Raw genomic sequence first — 23,853 nt, 5'->3', positions numbered from 1 at the left:
AGTATGATGGTTATGTTAAGATTTTTTGATTTGGTATACATTCTGGTCATGATTTGTTTATTTTGCATTGTATATGATACTGATAATTAGAATTTTGTGAAATGAGGAATAAAAGCTTTCTGAAAGCAATTTATGTGTTTGTTAACTGGCATATAACTTATATATTATGTCATTTGTATTTCAATGAATGTCCTTTACTTTAAGTTTGATTTCTTTTGTCTTCAGTCATACAAGTGTAAAAATAGACCCAAACAAAATTTATTAATGGAAAGAGGTGTTATTCAATCATATCTGTACCTGTGATTTTCATTTTTCTTATATGGTTTGATTTCTGTTAGTGATAAGCTGCATCATGAGAAAAGGGGCTTCCAGTTCATTGTATAATCTGCTTATTAAGCATAATTTTTTACAGACTGCCATCATCATTTTCCCTTTCTTTTTAAAAACAGCAGTTAGTCCATGTTAGTCACTAAGATAACCAGTAACTAGATGACAAAAGCTTTTACTTTAGAACATGAACTGGGAATGCTTTCTCTTCTGGATGTTTTCTCTGTTTTTTATTTTCTTTATTCACGAATCAGTGACTCCATTTTGCTGTTGCTGACTGTGATTGCCATTACCAGCACTGCTCTTTGTGGAAAGACAATCTGAATTGTGTTGATATACATGTATGTTCTAATCTCTTTTTTGGATACCTGACATGTATGAATGTACGATTCCAATGCAGAAAATTTGCAAGTTTAGAGAACATGATTTGTGTCACTTTGTTTTGGACAGTTTTGCATAATTTTCAGATATTTTTTTTCTTTTTCTTTTTGACCTTTGTGAACAGTTTACTTTGTTTCCATCACAACTATTATGATGTATGCATATACCCTCACAGACATGTGTCTAGCACATGTATGTATATTTGATTTCACTTTTGCCAGCTGTATAAACTAACACCCAAAAAACAGCACATTCACTGAATGCTGTGTTGTTGTTTACGTCACTGTGTTGACAGATACTGGAATACTTCAACCAAAAAGTGTGTAGCAAATTTCTCCTTTTAACAGTTTTGATTGTCTTTTGTCTTGACATTTCTGGCATGTATAGATATTTTAAAGTAGTTTATGATTTTCTCTCTTTTACCTTCACATTTATAGCATGCATGTTCACATACTTAAAGTAGTTAATCCGCCCTTGCCTCGGTATTCCTGGGGACTTGTTGACTCGTTTGCATGATGTTCGTGTAGATGATTTGACATGTTGATATGTGTTTTGTTTTCCTCCAATGGCAGACATAAAGCAGACAACTGACAATTAGGGGAGAGCTTACGCACGTTGATTGACAGAAGACGTCAAGTGGCGTCTTCGAGGGTAATGACAGTAACGCAGTGTTTCATTTTGGCTCCCTAGCTTTGGTTCCTCCTGTAGCGCGCTTTCCCTCTGTTTGGGTCATCTGGTATTGTGCTGGTAATATCCTGTGGAATAGAACTAACCACAATGATTGTAACATAAATAAATGATAGTAATTAGGTAACATTATATTTTGTTTTTGAGGATTAACACTTTGTACCTTGAGTGCGAATTTTTCCGTAACACCTAGTTGCTTCCCTTGGACCAGTTACAGATATTTCCACACTTCAGTGGGCATGTTCAGTTTCAATTTCTCAAATAGTTGTATTCTCATTTGCGACTTTTAATCTGTTGGCTTCAGCCTGTAAGTAGTTTGAACATTGCCAGGGTTTTTTCAAGAGACTGAACATGTTTTTGATGACTTTTTTGTGCATTTTGTGCATATGGTGACAACAGTGCACTCAGTTGTTGTAGGGCTGGTCCACGTGAACTGCAAATGTTGCAACTGCACTGATGGGGTACAGAGTGTTGATATGTGTCATAATGAGAGTAAGCAAACCTGAGTTAACAGTTTTTGTGTTTAACCTATGGTCATGTAGCAGTGTGTTAAAAAACATCAAAGGTAAACATTCTGTGTGATGTAGGGAAATTTACAGCTTGCAGTTTCCATAAATGTTGTTGGATATGTGTTTCTGATTTGGTTACTGCTTTTAGATAACTCCTGTTGAATTCTAGCATCTGTAAATTTTGTGCATTGAATACTTAAGTTTATCAAACATGACTAAGAATGAGTTTGTTTTTTGAACTGAAGATGTTATATTTTGCTGAAGTTTAGCAATGTATAGCAATAGTGACATAAATATCATTTGAAACACAAATATAGATTTATGTGTGTGATGGGAGATAACATAGAATACACCATGTGTTACTTAAGGCCAATCAGTCATCACTTAACACTTCATTATAACCTCATTAACTCCAGGTTGTGTGGTCACTGATTGTTTCAGAGTAACATTAACTGAGATATATTAAAGAGGTTTACATGTTGTGCATATATGAAAAAAAACAACAACTAGATATGTTTGATATGTGTATGAGTGATTGATATGTACCAGTAATGTAGATTAACCTGTGTCTGTGCATTGTAAGTATATAGGCTGAAAACTGAACCCAGTGTGACCCATGTGTGTGATGATTCATGTAGACTGATTGAGTCAAAGCTGCACTGTGTTTGAAGTGATTCTTGTACAGTTGCTTATCAAACAAAATAACAAGTGACAAATTATTTCCCCCATTCTGTGATGCATGTCAGTGCTTTTGCAAACCGCGGAGCATGATGGATGCCACCATACTCACCATGAATTATAACCCTTCATACAGACTGCTGTTAACTGCTGACCTCACTGTTCATTTGTTTGTTCCAGACAGTGATGTATTATAGTCTTTTATTCCCACAATGTAAAGCTCAGATATGAGATGTTTTTTGTTTTTTTTTACCTTCGGTTTCCCTTGTAATCTGAAACTGTACTGCTCTCAGCATGAAGTGATCTCACCCTTAGTGTGAAAGACGCTACTCGGATTGAATAGTGGATGGTTTGCTCTCATAACTATAACACATTTGAATGTAAGCTTTTTGTTGTGGTATGTTCATGGGAACTGTGAAAGACAAGCGTGTGAAATTAGACCAAAGGGGGTTTGTGTGCATATACCTGGTTCATAGATAGAGTAGAAAATATAAAAAGATTGTACCATAATTGGTAATGGGTGAGTATGGTAAATGTGTGAATGGTAAGTATACAGTGTGTGTTTGGGAGAGGGCATGGTTTTAATGTTGTGTTGAGATGTTTTGATTTGTAGTTATAGATTTGCTGTGCATGATGGTACTAGAGGTGATGGGTGCGGAGAAAGAGGAGGTGGGGCCAGAGTGTGGTTAATACTGTGTTGTGATTGGTGAACCGTGGCGATGATTCTGTTTGTTTGGGTGTGTGTCTGTGTGTCTGTGTCTGCGTCTGTGTCTGTGTGTTATGTATAAATGATGTAAGAGAGCAACATTTGTCTTTGTTAAGTTGCTTAATTTTTTTTTTTTAGTAACTGGACGGTTTAGATAACCATTTTGTCTATCTTGATCTGTCTGTCTGTGGCTCTCTCTGTTTCTTCTCTGTCGGCTGGTCTCTATGTCTGTCCCTGTCTGTCTGTCTGTCTATGTCTGTCTGTCTGTCTGTCTGCCTGTCTGTCTATCTCTTTCTCTCCACCCCTCCCTCCTTGCAAATTCAGACCCATGAAAGCAGAAAATGTGGAAACATATATTGGTGTTATAATTTTGGTGAAAATATTACTTAAGTAAGAAAAAAGTTATGTTTTGCATGAAGGCTTTCTTTTATGTGTCACATAGAACATTATGTGTACTGTAAACCATGTAGAATATATATTTTTGGATGGAATGCTTTATTAGGACCAGCTGCCGCGGCAAAGTGGTTAGACTGGAAAATCGAACTGAGCATCTAGTCTTCTGGACGAGACAATAAACAGATGTTCTCTGTGTAACATGCATTTGGCGCGCTGAAAAAGAACCCATGGCAACGAGAGTGTTACCCTGGCAAAATTCTGAAGAAGAAATCCACTCTGATAGGTACATAAAGACATATGCATGCGCTCAAGGTGTGGCTAGGGGCATTGGGTTATGCTGCTGGTCAAGAATCTGCCTAGCAGAAGTGGTGTGGCGTATATGGACTTGACCGAACGCAGTGACACCTCCATGAGAAATTGAAACTGAAAACCATAATTGATGTTCTTTTTTTCCATCTGTCATACACAATGTGTTTCATAAAGCAGATGGAACAGTTTTCTGGACTGGGTGCTATATAGATATCTATTATTAATAATTATGAATCATACTTTTATTTTTTCTCATTTGTCATGTGGAACATATTTTGCAAAGTGCCCAGTAGAACTATATCAGTTGTCTGGACAGAGTGCTATGTATCAGTATTTTAAAAAAATTATTTATTTTCATTAACTGTGGTTCATATTCTTCTTCATTTTTCTTCCCATCAGAATGCGAGTCCTCCTGTGGTATCGGAACCTGTTGTTTTCCGCCCGACACACACCACTGACCAGACGATGCGGCGCTTCAACCAGCCACAGCCCAACAACGCCGACCTCCAGCTCCACAGCTTTGCAGGTAATGGTGATCACCTTTCATCTCCCTGCCTGCCGGTCTGCCAGTGTTCCCTTCCCAGCAGACATGCCCACACAGTCTGGCAGGCAGGCAGAATCTTCTCTGCTGCTGTGTCTGCCAGGCTGGGCAGTTCAGTTCAGTTCCAGTTCAGTTCAGTTCAGTTACTCAAAGAGGCATCGCTGCGTTTGGACAAGTTCATATACGCTGCACCACATCAATTTTGTTAATTTTTTATTATTATTATTATTATCATTTTAAAAATTTATTTATTTATTTTTATTATTATCATTATTATTTTATTTTTATTATTATTATTTTTTAAAATTTATTTATTTATTTATTTTATTTTATTTTTTAGATATTTATTTATTTATTTATTTAATTTATTTTTTAAAATTATTTATTTTATTTATTTATTTTTTTTTCTCAAGGCCTGACAAAGCGCGTTGGGTTACGCTGCTGGTCAGGCATCTGCTTGGCAGATGTGGTGTAGCGTATATGGATTTGTCCGAACGCAGTGACGCCTCCTTGAGCTACTGAAACTGAAACTGAAACTGCACCACATCAGCTATGCAGATGCCTGACCAGCAGCATAACCCAAATCGCTTAGTCAGGCCTTGAAGGGAAATGAAAAGAATTGGAGTAAAATAGCAGTAATAATGTGTTCATTTTGTGTTGCTGTGAAAATGTCTTGATCAAGTTGGTTTGTTGTATAATCTTCCTTTTCTTTTCTTTTTTTTCCTTTTTGAGGATATGTACATCCTGAATGAGTTGCTTTTTTTTATGTAATCTGTGCTGAAGGAATTGATTTATGATATTATTTACTGTTTCTATTCATTATATGATTTTTTTTTGTGTTTTTTGCCTGTCTGTTGAATATTTATGAGTATATCAAAATGAATGCATATTGATGTTACAAGCTGACCCATTTGAAGGATTGAAAAAAATACAAAACAACATGCTGTGAAGTAGTCTGTATTAAAAAAACAAACAACAAAACCCAAAAACCATGATGTAAAGAAGTTTTACGTTAAAGCATGATATAAATAAATCTGAATTGAAGCATTCAGAGCTGAACATCAGGAGTTCAAGAATTGATTTGTGATGTGCCAGTTGTAGAAGACATGTAGAGATTGTCTTTAAACGTGTCAGATATATATTCTGTTTGTTCATCTTTATTTTGGTATGGTAATGTGTCTTTTACTGATGTTCTGGTAGTATTTCATTGGTAATTCACATGTTTCATTTTATAATCTTCTCTTTGTTAATGTTCCTGTGATCATTTGTCCTTTGGTGATTTCTGTTCGGCGGTGTTTCTTTGGTAATGTAAATGTTTTCTGTTGTAATGTTCTCTTTGGTAACATTCCCTTTGGCGATATGCACCATTGTCATTTCCGTCTGATGATATTGTCCTGTGTGATGTTACCCTTACAGGTTAAAAACAACAACAACAATAAACTCTTGTTTGGTGATATTCCCTTGTCCTTTGATTCCTGTGGTAAAGGTTCCTTTTGTACACAGTCTTGGGAGTCTGGAAAAGTCTTGGAAGAAACGAGTGAATCATTTCCTGGTCTGGAAAAGTCTTGATAAAAAAAGTCTTGGCCTTCAGTGTCTGGAAAAGTCTTCGTTGTTAATAGAACTCTGGACTAGTGGCATTCAACAAAGAGCTAAATGCATTTTTCACCATGATTTTCACCACTGATTTTCACCAGTCTCTATCATCAGCTTTGTCACAGACAAAATTTTGATTCAGGTTGGCATTGTGTTTGGTGTGGAAAATTTTCTACCTGGTCTGGAACAGGTCTGGGGAAAAAGTATGGACATTTGTTTGGTCACCTCTATTGGAATCCTGTGTATACTCCTCTGTTAATTTTGAGCTTGTTTCTCTGGTAATGCTGTCTCTGTCTGGTCACATTTTGTGTTGTTACCCTGTGGGAAACTTTCTGTTTTATTTTTGTAATTCTTAACATTTTGTTTGTGGTGATTCTCATCTCAGAAGAGGGAGGTGTTTGTTGTCAGGTGCCATTGTGGCTGTGTGGGCAGGGTTGTATTGGATTTTTATTTTTTTTATTTTTATTTTTTATACTGTGGTTCAGAGTTCTGGGACACTTTGAATTGATGTCTCTCTGTCTCTTGTCTGTCTGTCTGTCTGTCTCTCTCTCTTTCTCCCTCTTTCTTTCTTTGTCTCCCCTTCTTTCTCTCTGTTTGTATCTCTTTTCTTCTTCTCTGAATTTCCTTTTTTCCTTCTTTTTTCTTTTCTTTTTTTGAGGGTGGGAGAGGGATGGGGGGGAGGGTTCTTTCTTTCTTTTCTCTCTCTCTCTCTTTTTTTTCTTCATTTTTGAGGCCTGGAAGCAAAAGGGAGTGTGCATACTTGCTTACCTGTTACACTCTGTAATGATTGATATTTCTTGTACTGTCTTCTCTCTCTCAGTTCTTCTCTTTCAAATGCACATCACACTCACTGTTGACTTGTGTCTCAGACTGACCTGATTGTGTGTGTGTGTGTGTGTGTGCTCGCGCACACACACACCGTCTTTCAATGGTAATTATGTATAGTTGATGCCTGATTTTTCATCATCATCATTGTCAGTATTGTTGTCATTATTATATTTGTTTTTTAAATCATCTACAGAAATTATCTATAGTTCTGCAAAAAATTTCGATAGTTCTGCCAAAAAAAAATTATGTCAGATATCTTTATTAAGGAGGGTTAAACAGAAGCCTGCAGATCTTTTTTTCCACGCTACTTATTTATCATGTATCATGAGGACCAATTCTGATTACTGTACAACTCCTTTTGTACCAAAGGTGTACTGTGTAAAGAGTGAGAAACATGAAGAATAATAAAGGTTCTTTAAAGAACAGTTAAGCTACAAAACCTCTTGGCACTATAGTATGAAAAACATTCATGAAAACACCCTCATCATCAATGTATGTTATTTGACAAATTATTGCTGTTAATTTTCGCATGGGTAGCTCGCAATGAAGCATTTGGTGAGTAGTAAGATTGTGAGTGTTGCCTTTCTGTTTTGTGAGAAGTCATTGAATAACCCCCCCACACACACCCTCGCCCCCTCCAAAAAAAAGACCCCAAATAATCTTCACCTCTTAACAACAGCATCAAAATGCCAGTGGGCTTGGATGTTGATGTGCTGTGTGTAGGTTGAGATTTGTGTGTTGTTGATCACCCACCCACACAAAAATTGATGTAGCACTAAAGCCATGAGTTTTGTCCACTGACTTTGATGAAGTTTTGTTAATGAGAGGGTGTGATGCTGTTTTCGCTTAGACTACTGTAGTCGTGAATTCACAAACTTGGATCTTGTTCCATTTCATTAATATCTATAATTATTTATGTATATATATGTATTTTTATTACCCACCTGTTACCCCCTTCCCTCTCTTTCCATGCCTCTGTAATCTGTTTCCTCCCCCCTCTCCCACTTTCCCCTCTCTCTCCTCTCTCTCCTCTCTCCTTTATGTTCTCATCTTCTTTAAAAAAAAAAAAAAGTGTAATGTCTGTGTTAGGTTTTGTCTCTCTGCTGCTGAGACTCAAAGGGCTCAAAGAATTTAATGTTAGACCTCCGGCCTGTAAACATTAGAGGGGCACATGCACACACATGATCGCAAAAAGAAAAAAAGACAATGAGTAAATAAATGAAATAATACCAGAAGTTTAAACACAAATTAAATTTTGGTGAAATGAAAATAAGGGTTATTTGTCCACACTTAAAATCCTGCTTCAAGTTCTTCCCTTCTCTTGAACACATAGAATATGTACATCGCAACATATCTCTGCTGCTGAGTGTGTGTGTGTGTGTGTGAGAGAGAGAGAGAGAGAGAGAGAGAGAGAGAGACTCGGACTTTGGATGATTAAAGGCACCTTGCTATGGAAGTTTTTGGGGGTGAAACTGAACATGCTGCAAAGATAAACAGTGACTGTTGGTGAACAGTGCATTGAATGTCAGTACGCATACAAACAAAAATACAGATACATGCATGCATAGCAGAGCAATTTATTACACACACACACACACACACACACACACACACACACACACAACTGCCCATATGTTCTGTACATGTGTACTCAAATGACAGCATAAATAAATGAAAACTTAACAGCTAGATTATAAATCTATTCCTCAGTCATTTTTGGAAAGTGCAAAAAGAGAGGGAGTCTCCAATGCACATTAACATTATGCTGTGAGTGAAGGCCACCCTACTTCTGGTGTTAATTCTGTGGGAGGAATAAAATCTGTCTTGCTGCTGCAAGAAATTTAACTCAGTGCTTTATGAATCACCAAAAATAAAGAAATCATTACCAGTGTCCATGATAGAGAATTTTGAATTTGAATGTGTATACATGTATGGGAGTATGAATTATGTATGTCTGTGTATGTATACATGTAAGTGTGTTTGTGTATGAATGTGTATGAGTGTGTGTATGTGTGTTTGTGTGTGTGTGTGTGTGTGTGTGTGTGTGTGTGTGTGTGTGTGTGTGTGTGTTTGCATAAAAATAAAGTTTGTGCAGCACACTACAATACAGTATGTCTGTGTGTTTTTATATATCTGCCTGCTTGGCTGTCTGTCTGTCTGTCTGTATGTATGTATGTATGTATGCATGTGTGCATGTGTGTGTCTATGCATTATGAATGCATGTATGTATGCAAGTTTAAGGATGGTTAGATTTAAAAAGATACACAAAATTCCCCAGCTTTTTGTACATTCTATATTTATAAGAACACTGTCAGTGTACCTAGCTGTAGCATAGAGACCTATGCAGAGAACACAGTGTAAATGTTGTGAAAAAGTCAATGGACGTGTGTTTGTGTTTATTTTTTTGCAGGCACCTTGCATCGGGTCACATTTGACTTCCTTGATAATCAGTCAAACTCAAATCAAAGTAACTGGTTCCTTGACATTTTCTGAATAGTCTTCATCATTCTGACTGATATTTGTTTGAAAATGGAGCTATTTGTAGTCGCTAGTACCATTGCTGCTGCTGTTTTGGAACCTCTTTTTTTCTTTCTTTTTTTTCACATATCTCTCTCAATAAATAGAGTTTTATAGAGCACATGGCCATATGTGAATCTTTCTAATACTTGTTTATGTGAACAATAGGGCAAGTGCTTTTTGCTTCAGTGTGGCTGAATTTAAAGCAATTTGTTCTTGATCAATGTTAGCAAAATTTCCAATACTAAGTATTCCGACTTTTTTTATTATTATTTTTTTTTTTACATGCCTGAATGAAATTAATATTAACAAAGAATTGTGCAGCACTTGAGCATAGAGTACACTTTGTGCAGCACTTGAGCATAGAGTACACTTTGTGCAGCACTTGAGCATAGAGTACACTTTTCAATGCATTTTAGTTTACTTTTACAAACTGTAGTGCCAGTGCTTTTATGCTTTGGTGTGTCTGAATTGAAAGCAGTTTGTTCTTGATCATTGCTTGCAAAATTTCCAGTGCTAAGCCTGTGCGTCTTTTTTCCTTCCAGATTTCTAATTTATTAGTGTTCTAGATCAGTGTTTGCAGATTTTCTAGCACAAAGCATGTATGTGTCTTTTCCTCATGCACTTTTGATATGTTAGTGTTTTAGAATCGGTGTCAGCAAAATTTCCAGTGCTAGGTATATGTTTTTCCTGGAAAATGTTAGATTTTTTTTGGGGGGGGGGATTCTGATTCTGGTGGTATTTCACCTCACTGCTTCAGTGTTGTAGAAGTTTTTGAAATACGATACAGATCTGAGAAAAAAGCACAAATAATCACTCTGTTAACTTTGAAATGTTATGGTGATTTGTGTTGTGGTGTTTGTGTGTGTTTGCATGCATGTGTGTGTGCACATAAATGTGTGTGTGTGCGCATGTGTGAGTGCATGCTTGTCTGTGTGTGTGTGTGTGTGTGAGTGCGCGTGTGTGCATGCACACAAACAGTTTCAAATTGGATGAATAATGATTTATTGTATTGTACTGCACTGTATTGTATATTGTATTTCACTTTTGTAAAACAACTTCCAGTTGCAAGAATTCCACACACAGGATGGGTCCATCATCTGAAGAGTCACACTGTGTGCCTGTGTGTACTTAGTTCACAGGCGTCACTGAAGCTCTGCTGGTGTGCCAGTCATCATTTGTCTGCTTATTTACAGTACTGGTTCTTCTGCTTTGTGTATAACTAAAGTTTCACTAATCCTGCTTGCTTGTTTGGTTTTTCTTAGTGCTGAGCTGAGTATAAACTGCCATTTTCGTCTGTGTCTGATTAAGAAATGGAAAAAATGAAAAGTAAAGGAGAAATCCATGTTATTTGTTGCGTTTATAAAACCTTTTTCTTTTGGGGGGATCAGGCGGGTCCCAGTCTTCTAATGGTATAAACATGAGGCACACTGCCTGCTGTGAATGTGAGGAACAGTGTGTGTTGTGGTCAAAGTCAGCCTCAACATGGTGTGAATGTTATTGTGATATGGAAGATGCTTTAACCCCTTGCCTGCCGAACATTGTTCAAGTATCAGCGTGGCATCAGTTTGAACTACAGCTCCGATGGGCACAATAGCTGAGTGGTTGAAGCGCTTTCTATCTGAAGGTCCTGGGTTTGAATCTGGATTACGGCGCCTGGTGGGTAAAGAATGGAGATTTTTCCCATCTCCCAGGTCAGCATATGTGCAGACCGGCTTGTGCTTGAACCCCCTTCATGGGTATTCGCAAACAGAAGATCAAATAGGCACATTGAAAATCCTGTAATCCACTTCAGCGTTTGGTGGGTCATGGAAACAGGAACATACCCAGCATGCACACCCCCCGAAACAGAGTATGGCTGCCTCCATGGCAGGGTAAAAACAGTCATACATGTAAAAGCCCACTCGTGTACATACGGGTGAACATGGGAGTTGCAGCCCACGAATGAAGAAGAAGAGAACTACAGCTTCTACCATTGGAGTTCTTTCCAATGGTGTAGTTGATTTTTTTTCTGATCAAAGTCCACATAAAGAAAGGTGACAGATGTCCTCACCTGTAGTCTCAGTATTATCTCAGAGAGGTGATGTCCCTTCACTGACGAGCATATTTTGATTGTTGTGGATACTTATATAGCACCTATCCTCAGTCAGAGACCAAGCTCTAAGCACTTTACATACACGGGGACATTTGCACCACAGGCTGCCTACCTGGGTAGAGCTGACTGACAGCTGCCACTGGGCGCTCATCATTTGTTTCCTCTGTCATTCACTCAGATTTCAGACGCACACAGACAGACATGTAACATTTTACGTGTATGACCGTTTTCTTTTATTTATTTACCCCGCCATGTAGGCAGCCATACTCCGTTTTCGGGGGTGTGCATGCTGGGTATATTCTTGTTTCCATAACCCACCGGATGCTGACATGGATTACAGGATCTTTAACGTGCGTATTTGATCTTCTGCGTGCGCATACACACGATTGGGGTTCAGGCACTAGCAGGTCTGCACATATGTTGACCTGGGAAATCGGAAAAATCTCCACCCTTTACCCACCAGGTGCACCGAGATTCGAACCCAGGACCCTCAGATTGAAAGTCCAGCGCTTTAACCATTCGGCTATTGCACCCGTCATATTTGTCAGCAGCAAGTCAAGGGGTTGATAATGAAAGCATTGTGGTGGAAGTTGAGTGAGTGAAGAAGTGTTGAACCTTGGACTGTGTCACATCACGCTGTTCTTTGATTCATGACATCACTGAGTGTTGGTTATGTTTTTTATACTGAGAAACAGATGGGTGTGTGTGTGAGAAAGTGCCTGTTGTGTGCGTCTGTGTGGTGTGGTGTGGTGTGTGTGTGTGTGTGTGTGTGTTCGTGTGTCATGTACATGTGCTTGTGTGCACGTGTTTACTGGTGCATTATTATGTGTGTTGTGTGTGTGTGTGTGTGTGTGTGTGTGTGTGTGGGCGCATATGAGTTTGTGTATGAGTGAGTGTATTAGTGTGTGTATGTGTGTGTGTGTGTGTGTGTGTGTGTGTGGTGTATCTTTCCTGATTCAGTTATTTGTCATCCTCCATTTTACCGAAAGAGGCAAAAGGATCAAACTACTGTTTCATGTTGTGTTTGCACATTTCGTTGATGCATGTTTGGACAAGTTTGCAATTCTCTCTCTCTCTCTCTCTCCCTCCCTCTCCCCCCCTCTCTCTCTCTCATTCCACACACATATGAAGACTGCCTGTGTTTAATGGTCAGGTTTTAAATGACTTGTGCAATGTATTTTCAACGACTTTTGCACATCTGCTTTCTGTTGAATTACTGATAGAGAGGCAAGTTGCTTCTGTTTATGCCTATGAATTTAGAAAAGTATTCATGATGCTTTTCATATACCGAAGCATGCATTTTTAAAAGTGCTGCCTCACCCACATACAAGCCAAAATATGCACATATGACTCAAAAAGACCGACCAGGAAGTTAAAGGTGACATACTGACTGCAGTCAATCCATACATGTTTGGTCAAAGAAGATGCTGGATCTACCTTATTTCTTTGATGCTAGATAATCATACATGTATTTTTTTTTTTTAGTCAGCTCTTTAAAAAAGAGTGTGAATTATTGATTCATCCCAGCTTGATTAATTTCTTAGTGCTTGTTATATATATATATATATATATATATATATATATATATATATATATATATATATATATATATATATATGCTTATGCATTCTTGTGCATGTTGATGTGCTTGTACGTGTGTTTTAGAGTTTGTGTGTGTGTGTGTTTGTGTGTGTGTGTGTGTGTGTGTGTGTGTGTGTGTGTGTGTGTGTGTGAGAGAGAGAGAGAGAGAGAGAGAGAGAGAGAGAGAGAGAGAGAGTACTTATTTCTACACTAGCATTCTCAAAAAGGAAACAGAACCAGAAAAACACACGAACACACACACACACACACATACACACAGATATATATATATAATATCTTTTTCCTGTAAAATGTTCTTCACTACAGAAAAGCTGCCCATCCACTGCCGTAGTGGACCAGGCAAGAAGACGGCGGTTATGGCCCCTGCTGCCGGTTTGCATGACCCTGCGTCTGGCCTTGACCCTTCAGCAGGGGACGGGGAGGAGGGAGCGCAGAGTCGTGAGTCGCGAAGCGCTCAGAAGAACCCCAAAGCGACAGCGTATTTGCCAGGTGACATGGAAACCTGTGTGGTGGGACGATAGTTGCTTGTTGTGTTGCGTTTTGTTGAACATTGTTTTTTGGTTGTTTTTTTGTGTGTTGTATTTTTTGTATTGTGTGTGTGAGTGTCATGTGTGTGTGTGTGTGTGTGTGTGTGTGTGTTTTAAAATAACAATAGACAGCTATGGTTCTAGATATAGCATAATGTTGTGTTGTACAGGATACAGGGTGATATAGCATTGTGTTGTGTTGTACAGGAGACAGGTTGATATAGCATTGTGTTGTGCTGTGTTGTATCAGGAGACAGGGTGATATAGCATTGTGTTGTGCTGTGTTGTATCAGGAGACAGGGTGATATAGCATTGTGTTGTGCTGTGTTGTATCAGGAGACAGGGTGATATAGCATTGTGCTGTGCTGTGTTGTATCAGGAGACAGGGTGATATAGCATTGTGTTGTGTTGTACAGGAGACAGGGTGATATAGCATTGTGTTGTGCTGTACAGGAGACAGGGTGATATAGCATTGTGTTGTGTTGTACAGGAGACAGGGTGATATAGCATTGTGTTGTGCTGTACAGGAGACAGGGTGATATAGCATTGTGTTGTGCTGTACAGGAGACAGGGGAATATAGCATTGTGTTGTGCTGTACAGGAGACAGGGTGATATAGCATTGTGTTGTGTTGTGATGTGCAGGAGACAGGGTGATAGAGCATTGTGTTGTGTTGTACAGGAGACAGGGTGATATAGTATTGTGTTGTATCAGGAGACAGGGTGATATATCATTGTGTTGTGTTGTACAGGAGGCAGGGTGATATAGCATTGTGTTGTATTGTATCAGGAGACAGGGTGATATAGCATTGTGCTGTGTTGTGTTGTACAGGAGACAGGGTGATATAGCATTGTGTTGTGTTGTACAGGAGACGGTGATATAGCATTGTGTTGTGTTGTATAGGAGACAGGGTGATATAGCATTGTGTTGTGATGTGCAGGAGACAGGGTGATATAGCATTGTGTTGTGACATGCAGGAGACAGGGTGATATAGCATTGTGCTGTGATGTGCAGGAGACAGGGTGATATAGCATTGTGTTGTGATGTGCAGGAGACAGGGTGATATAGCATTGTGTTGTGATGTGCAGGAGACAGGGTGATATTTGCGGAGAGTCCCACAGCTCCAGGCATCCCCGTGGTGTACAGAACTCCAGAGGAACGGGCTGCCAACCCTGACAGGCTCAACCTGGACAGGTACCGCTCAGTGTTTTGTGTGTCACCTTTGTTTGTTAACCTGGACAGGTACCACTCAGTGTTTTGTGTGTCACCTTTGTTTGTTAACCTGGACAGGTACCACTCAGTGTTTTGTGTGTCACCTTTGTTTGTTAACCTGGACAGGTACCACTCAGTGTTTTGTGTGTCACCTTTGTTTGTTAACCTGGACAGGTACCGCTCAGTGTTTTGTGTGTGACCTTTGTTAACCTGGACAGGTACCGCTCAGTGTTTTGTGTGTGACCTTTGTTAACCTGGACAGGTACCACTCAGTGTTTTGTGTGTGACCTTTGTTAACCTGGACAGGTACCACTCAGTGTTTTGTGTGTGACCTTTGTTTGTTAACCTGGACAGGTACCACTCAGTGTTTTGTGTGTGACCTTTGTTTGTTAACCTGGACAGGTACCACTCAGTGTTTTGTGTGTGACCTTTGTTTGTTAACCTGGACAGGTACCGCTCAGTGTTTTGTGTGTGACCTTTGTTTGTTAACCTGGACAGGTACCGCTCAGTGTTTTGTGTGTGACCTTTGTTAACCTGGACAGGTACCACTCAGTGTTTTGTGTGTGACCTTTGTTTGTTGTGTTCTTTTTAGTTTATTCTAACCTGCTTTTTTCAGCCTTCACCCAGTCCCCACAAACAATTTGAACAGTATCTAGAACTGTTGAAAATCGTCGTTGTGAGTAGTTTCGGCCCATCCACCCCTTCGTCTTTTTTCAGTTCTTCTTTCAGGACTCCATACTCACAGTGTGCAGCTTTTCCTTGTGGGTTTGGATGTGATGAGCCTCTCACCGTGAAACACGTGCTCCTTGACTGTTGGGATCTGCATGACGTTAGACACAGACATTACACGGCGGTTTCTTTGAAGACCTTGTTTCGTGATGTCCCTCCATGGGCGCTGATGGACTTCTTAAAAGAAGTGAACATTTTTAACCAGATTTGAAGGTTTTAAACTGTGGAAGTTTTTTTTTAAACTTTGGAGTGGAAAGTTTGAAGTGGTGACTCGTTTTAATTGTTTGGTTTTTTTTACCCTTGTAGTAGTTATTAACGTGGCGATAGGCTTGAGATGGCCTTAGTGGTCGGCGAGGCTCTAAGCACCATAATTTCATTTCATTTTGTGGGTTTGGAATAAAGCTGTCAACCGATTCTCCTGATCGTTTGTTTTCTCTGGTTAAATCTTGCTCTCTCTCAACTATAGTCTTATTCTTTCTGGCACCAAAGCGTTGATGAATTTCGTTTTTATTTCTTTGTAAGTGGCTTTTGATTCACCGATTTGTACCACATTCAGTAAATCATCCACTTGATCCCACATGGCACAGAGAAAAACAGATACTTGTTCCTGTCTGTCCTTTTGGGAAAGCTGAGTTGCTTGGGAGTAACCATCAAAACATTGAGACCATACCTTCCAGTTTGAAGCTGTCCCATCGAATGGTTTTGGCAGCATGTGATTGGCACTTGCCAGCCATTCTTCTGGGTTCTTGTTCCCGCTGCGACCATGTACTATTTCATAGTCTTGAGTGTCAGCATGAGAATGCTTGAAGCAACTTTTAAGACGACGTGCGGAATCTCTATCAGCCTTCAACCGGGTTTGCTATGCCAAACAGTAAGGTGGTAAGAACAAGGCTACCTATTGGAGTAATGTCCTCCTCATGGCTGCCTATTTGGTGGGGTAAAAACAGTCATACTTGTAAAAGTCCACTCATGTACATACAAGTAAACGTGGGGGTTACAGCCCATGAACGTAGAAGAAGAAGGAGGAGTAATGACCCTTGGAATATCTGCATCTTAGTCGATGCAGTCGTAACTAGGTATACAGACACTGCACTTGTCTACGGCACTTAGTCGATACAGTGGTAACTAGGTGTACAAACACTACTCTTGTCTACGGCGCTTAGTCGATACAGTGGTAACTAGGTGTACAAACACTAGTCTTGTCTATGGCCCTTAGTTGATACAGAGGTAACTAGGTGTACAGACACTACGCTTGTCTACAGCCCTTAGTCAATACATTGGTAACTAGGTGTACAGACACTACACTTGTCTACGGCACTTAGTCGATACAGAGGTAACTAGGTGTACAGACACTACACTTGTCTACAGCCCTTAGTCAATACATTGGTAACTAGGTGTACAGACACTACACTTGTCTACAGCACTTAGTCGATACAGTGGTAACTAGGTGTACAGACACTACTCTTGTCCCCGGACAGACGGAAGCTGACGGTGTGTCCGATCCTGGAGGGGGAGGACCAGCTGCGGCTGCTGAACTACCAGCACAACACCATCACCCGCATCCAGCACCTCACCTCCCTGCGCCGCCTCATCTTCCTCGACCTCTACGACAACCAGATAGAGCAGGTGGATGGGCTGTCCTTCCTCCGCTCCCTCCGCGTCCTTATGCTGGGCAAGAACAGGTCGGTTTCTGTGATGGTGATGACGGTTATGATGACTGTTGTTGTTGTTGTTAGTATTGTCGTCATGCTGGGCAAGAACAGGTCGGTTTCTGTGATGGTGATGACGATGATCATGACTGTTGTTGTTGTTGTTGTTAGTATTGTTGTCATGCTGGACAAGAACAGGTCGGTTTCTGTGATGGTGATGACGATGATCATGACTGTTGTTGTTGTTGTTAGTATTGTTGTCATGCTGGACAAGAACAGGTCGGTTTCTGTGATGGTGATGACGATGATCATGACTGTTGTTGTTGTTGTTAGTATTGTTGTCATGCTGGACAAGAACAGGTCGGTTTTTGTGATGGTGATGACGATGTTGATGACTGTTGTTGTTGTTGCTGTTATTATTGTCGTCATGCTGGACAAGAACAGGTTGGTTTCTGTGATGGTGATGATGATGATGATGACTGTTGTTGTTGTTGTTGTTGTTGTTATTATTGTCCACATGCTGGACAAGAACAGGTTGGTTTCTGTGATGGTGATGACGATGATGATGACTGTTGTTGTTGTTGTTGTTGTTGTTGTTGTTATTATTATTGTCCTCATGCTGGACAAGAACAGGTTGGTTTCTCTGATGGTGATGACGATGATCATGACTGTTGTTGCTGTTGTTGTTGTTAGTATTGTCCTCATGCTTGGCAAGAACAGGTCGGTTTCTGTGATGGTGATGATGACGAGTGTTATCACTGTTGTTGTTGTTGTTAGTATTGTCCTCATGCTGGACAAGAACAGTTTGGTTTCTGTGATGGTGATGACGATGATCATGACTGTTGTTTTTGTTGCTGTTGTTGGTATTGTTGTCAAGCTTGGCAAGAACAGGTCGGTTTCTGTGATGGTGATGATGATGAGTGTTATCACTGTTGTTGTTGTTGTTGTTAGTATTGTCCTCATGCTGGACAAGAACAGGTCAGTTTCTGTGATGGTGATGATGATGATGATGAGTGTTATCACTGTTGTTGTTGTTTTGTTGCTGTTAGTATTGTCCTCATGCTGGACAAGAACAGGTTGGTTTCTGTGATGCTGATGATGGTGATGACTGTTGTTGTTGTTGTTAGTATTGTCCTCATGCTGGACAAGAACAGGTCGGTTTCTGTGATGGTGATGATGATGTTGATGACTGTTGTTGTTGTTCTTGTTCTTATTATTGTCCACATGCTGGACAAGAACAGGTTGGTTTCTGTGATGGTGATGGTGATGATGACGAGTGTTATCACTGTTGTTGTTGTTGTTAGTATTGTCCTCATGCTGGACAAGAACAGTTCGGTTTCTGTGATAGTGATGACAATGTTGATGACTGTTGTTGTTAGTACTGTCCACATACTGGACAAGAACAGGTTGGTTTCTGTGATAGTGATAATGATGATAACGAGTGTTATCACTGTTGTTTTTGTTGCTGTTGTTGGTATTGTTGTCAAGCTGGGGAAGAACAGGTCGGTTTCTGTGATGGTGATGACAATGTTGATGACTGTTGTTGTTGTTGTTGTTGTTGTTAGTATTGTCTTCATGCTGGGCAAGAACAGGTCAGTTTCTGTGATGGTGATGACGATGATGATGAGTGTTATCACTGTTGTTGTTGTTGTTTTGTTGTTGCTGTTAGTATTGTTCTTCAGAAAACAGCGTATGACTGCCGACATGGCAGGGGGTTAAAACAGTCATACATGTAAAAGCGCACTCGTATTTATGAGTGAACATGAGAGTCTCAGCCCACTAACGAAAAAAAAAGTTATTATTATTATGATTATTATTATTATACAGTCAGTTTCTGTAATGATGATAATAATTATAGTTATGATTATGATAATGAAGTCAGTATGTATGGATGATATCAGTGACAGGTGCCACGGCTGAATGGTTGGAGCTTGGATTAAATCTGTTTCTGCAAGGATGATGATCATTATGGCTAGGACTATAATGATAAAGTCAAGTTTGTATGGATGATATTCACGACGGGGCCAGGTGGCAGAGTGGTTGCAGTGATGGATTCTCCCCCAAGTTTCTTGAGTTCGATCCCAGGTTTCGGCACACCTGGTGAATTAAGTGTGGATATTTTGCTTCTTCTTCTTCTTCTTCTGCGTTCACTCGTATGTACACAAGTGGGCTTTTACGTGTATGACCGTTTTTACCCCGCCATGTAGGCAGCCATACTCTGTTTTCAGGGGTGTGCATGCTGGGTATGTTCTTGTTTCCATAACCCACCGAACGCTGACATGGATTACAGGATCTTTAACGTGCGTATTTGATCTTCTGCTTGCATATACACATGAAGGGGGTTCAGGCACTAGCAGGTCTGCACATATGTTGACCTGGGAGATCATAAAAATCTCCACCCTTTACCCACCAGGCGTTGTCACCGTGATTCGAACTCGGGACCCTCAGATTGACAGTCCAATGTTTTAACCACTCGGCTGTTGTGCCCGTCGGATATTTTGCTGATCTCCCAGGTCAGCATGTGCAGACCTGTTAGTGCCTCAACCCCTTTCATTTGTATATGCATGCAGAAGATAAAACACTCACATTAAAGATTTTGTATTCAATGTCAGTGTTTGGTGGGTTATGGAAACAAGAACATATCCAGCCAAAACCAAAGTATGGCTGCCTACATGGTGGGGTAAAAATAGTCATACACGTAGAAGTCCACTCTTGCATACAAGTGAATGTGGTAGCTGCATCTCACAAAAGCAGAAGAACTATAGTGATAATAATAATAATTTTTGTAATGATGATAATGATAATACTAATAAATAATTCAAAAGTTCTCTAGTGTGTGTGTGTGCATGTGTGTGTGTGTGTGTGCGTGTGTGTGTGTGTGTGTGTGTGTGTGTGTGTGTTTTTGTGTGTGTGTGCTTGCTTGCTTTCTTGTACGTGTGTGCTTCACTTCACATTTTTCCAGCAGTGTTGCTTCATAAAGGTTTATTGATGTATGTGTGTTCCACTGTCCAGGATCAAGAAGATAGAGAACCTGGATGCTTTGGTGAAGCTGGATGTCCTTGACCTGCATGGCAATCAGGTCAGTCAAGGTCACACAATGGATATGGGTCAGGGGTCATATGACCATGCTGTCACATTTCTTTTCCTAGGAATGATAACAAAAAAAAAATTTGCACTGAATTTTGTCTTGAATCAGATCAGAGCCATTGACACTTGTGCATAGCTCTCATCTAGAAGAATTGAAAGATGGAACTTATCTTGATTATGATATTTATTGTTTATGACTGATTCAAATTGGCAGTGTAGAAAACCTGAAGCACCTTTCCACGTCAGTCAGGAACCTCGGTGTTGTCCTTGACAATACACTGTCCATGCAAAAATTTATCAGTCAGACATGTCAGTCCTGCTACTGTCAGCTGCGACGCATCAGTGCCGTCCGGAAGTATCTATCCACTGACGCAACATCTAGACTTGTCCTTTCTCTCATTCTCTCTCGCCTTGACTACTGTAACTCTTTATTGTCTGGTCTGCCTGCTTCATCCATTCAGCCCCTTCAGCGCATACAAAACTCTGCTGCCCAACTTGTCCTCAGAAAGAAAAGATCTGAGCACATCACTCCTCTTTTGCAACATCTCCACTGGCTCCCTGTCTCACACCGAATAAAGTACAAGATCAGCAGTCTATGTTATAGATGCATTCACAAAACTGCCCCTTCCTATCTCTGCGGCTGCCTTCACCTCTACACTCCATCTCGCTCACTACGATCGGCCTCGGATCCACTCTGTTTACGCATACCCAGATTCAAACACTCGACTATTGGCCGCCGTTCTTTCTCTGTTTCTGGACCTTGCGATTGGAATGAACTTCCTTTTTCGCTTCGTCAAGTCTCCACACTCAGCTCTTTCAAGTCTGGCCTTAAAACCCACCTCTTCCCAAAATAGCCTCCCTTGCCTGCCCTTCCTTGTCTTTAGTTTCTACAGTATTAGAGTTATGCATGCGTGTGAATGACTGGTGCGAAAGCGCTTTGATTTGTCTCTGCACAAGATCCAGCGCTATATAAATACCATTATTATTATTATTATTAGTTGCTGGTGCTGCTGCTGTTATTATCATAACTGTAATGGTGATGATTATAAGCTGTATGATTTTTGGCGATTCAGATCAGCAGCATAGAGAACGTTAAGCACCTGACAGATGATGCTGTTGTTATAATTGTAGTGATTATGACTTGTATTGTTTATGATTGATTTAGATCACCTGATAGTTCTTGTTGCTGCTGCTGCTGTTGTTGTTATAATTATGATTATAATGATTATGACTTGTATTGTTTATGATTAATTTTGATAACCTGATAGTTCTTGTTGCAGCTGTTGTTGTTGTTGTTATGATTGTAACGGTGATGAGTATAACCTGTATGGCTTATGATGATTCAGAGAAGCAGCATAGAGAACCTGAAGCACTACACAGGCGAAGTAACCTACTGAGGGAGGTTATCAGCCGTAGCTACTTTCGTTTTCTCCGCATAGGCGGGTAGTAGTTTGCACAGGACAGGAATGTCAGACCCCTGCTGGAGTCTGCACTAGTGGGTCATGGTAAGTATGTTACTTAAAGGTAATTTTAGAAAGAAAATTTCCTATTTGGGATCAACAGTGTTTTGACAGCCTGGAGCACCAGACAGTTGTTGTTATTGTTGCTATTATAATCCTAACGGTGATGGTTATAACAGGGAAGATATACAATGATTCATCACCAGCTGCAAGGAGAACCCGAAGCACCTGATGCAGTTGCTACTGCTGCTGCTGCTGCTGCTGTTGTTATTGTAATGGTGATGATTACACCAGATATGAGTTACAGTGACTCAGATCAGCTGCACAGAGAACCAGAAGCACCTGACAGTGGTTGATGTTGCTGTTGTTGTTATTATAATTGTATTGGTGATGATTATAGCAGTTATGGTTTATGATGTTTCACCACCAGCAGCATAGAGAACTTGAAGCATCTGACAGTCTGTAGCTGTTGCTGCTGTTGTTATAATTGCAGTGGTGAGGATTATAACTTGCATGATTTATGGTGATTCAGACCAGCAGCTTAGAGAACCTGAAGCACCTAACAGTCTGTAGCTGTTGCTGCTGCTGCTGCTGCTGTTATGACCGTAATGATGATGATTATATCAGGTATGATTTAAGATGACTCACATCAGCAGCTTATTGAGCCTGAAGCACCTGACAGTTATTGTTGTTGCTGTTGTTGTTATTATCATAATTGCAGTGGTGATGATTATAAATGCTGCTGCTGTTGCTGTTGTCATAATTATAACAGTGATGATTATAACCTTTATGATTTACAGTGAATCAGATCAGCCAGGATAGAAGACCTGAAACACCTGACAGTTCTTGTTGTTGCTGTTTTTGTTGTAATTGATACGGAGATGATTACGCAAGGTCTGGTTTACGGTGATTCAGATCAGCAGCATCGAGAACCTCAAGCACCTGACAGAGCTGCGAGTGCTGAACTTGGCCGGGAACCACATCACCACCGTGGACAACCTGACCGGCATCGATGCTCTGGCCGAACTCAACCTGCGGCGAAACAAAATCCGCACCGTGGTACGTGGTGTTTATGACACAGGGTGCCTGTCTCTTCCTTTCCTTTCGTTGGTGATTGGTGAGTTGGGTTTATGATGTGATATGGATACTTGTATAGTGTGTGTTATTGGTCAGAGACCGAGCACTAAGCGCTTTACAAACACAGAGTTATTTGAACAACAGGCTACCTGACTGGGTACATTTGACTGACAGCTGCCACTGGGAGCTCATAATGTTTATTTCCTGTGTCATTCAGTCAGGTTTCAGTCACACATTCACAGACACTCACACAGACATGTCGCATTTTACATGCATGACCCCATTTTGTTTATTTACCCTGCCATATAGGCAGCCATACTCTGTTTTCAGGGGTGTGCATGCTGAGTATGTTCTTATTTTCATAACCCACCAAATGTTGACATGGATTACAGGATCTGCAACGTGCGTTTTTGATCTTATGCTTGGGGAAGGGGATTCAGGAACTAGCAGGTCTACACATATTTTGACCTGGGAGATGGGAAAAATCTCCACCTTCAAACCTTCAGGTGTGAGGGGGTCAAACTGAGGAAGCTCAGGCAGGGATCCAGTGCTAGGTTAAGCATCTGCCTTTTATATGGATATATATGTGTACATGTGTGTGTGTACATACATACAGACAGACAGAGACAGACAGAGAGACAGACACACACACACACACACACACACACACAGACAGACATACACACACACACACACACACACACACACACACACATATATATATATATCTTTTTGTTTTGTAGCGCAGATGTTTCAGGAATATGGATCAGTCCAAGGAAAGTGTGTGTGCTTTCTTGTATGTTTTGTGTGTGACTGACATGTTATTTTTAAGTGCTTTGAGAAGTTTGAAAGTGCTACATATTGTAATTTTTATTGTTATGATTATGATGATGATGATAAATATTATGATTATTGTTATGTTTTGTAAAAAAAAAACAAAAACA

General features: G+C 40.1%; 1 protein-coding gene across 9 annotated transcripts in view; it reads left to right on the top strand.

Moving 5' to 3' along the window:
- The window catches only part of LOC143297348 (leucine-rich repeat-containing protein 49-like), a 56,298-nt gene that overhangs the window by 2,978 nt on the left and 29,467 nt on the right, over nt 1-23,853 (top strand). For 3 of the 9 annotated variants that reach the window (XM_076609647.1, XM_076609648.1, XM_076609645.1), the window contains exons 3-10: nt 1,004-1,027; nt 4,393-4,519; nt 9,366-9,422; nt 13,476-13,658; nt 14,784-14,889; nt 17,115-17,318; nt 20,298-20,364; nt 22,748-22,891. In XM_076609647.1, the coding sequence (XP_076465762.1) occupies nt 1,004-1,027; nt 4,393-4,519; nt 9,366-9,422; nt 13,476-13,658; nt 14,784-14,889; nt 17,115-17,318; nt 20,298-20,364; nt 22,748-22,891 (912 nt within the window). Of the gene's footprint in view, nt 1-1,003; nt 1,028-1,280; nt 1,360-4,392; nt 4,520-7,492; nt 7,511-9,365; nt 9,423-13,475; nt 13,659-14,783; nt 14,890-17,114; nt 17,319-20,297; nt 20,365-22,747; nt 22,892-23,853 lie in introns of all 9 variants that reach the window. The other 6 variants (XM_076609654.1, XM_076609653.1, XM_076609650.1 and 3 more) reach the window with 4 other exon arrangements.

This window comes from Babylonia areolata, chromosome 22, assembly GCF_041734735.1.
Source record: "Babylonia areolata isolate BAREFJ2019XMU chromosome 22, ASM4173473v1, whole genome shotgun sequence".
NCBI lineage: Eukaryota > Metazoa > Mollusca > Gastropoda > Neogastropoda > Buccinidae > Babylonia > Babylonia areolata.
This window is presented reverse-complemented; position numbering and strand designations above follow the sequence as displayed.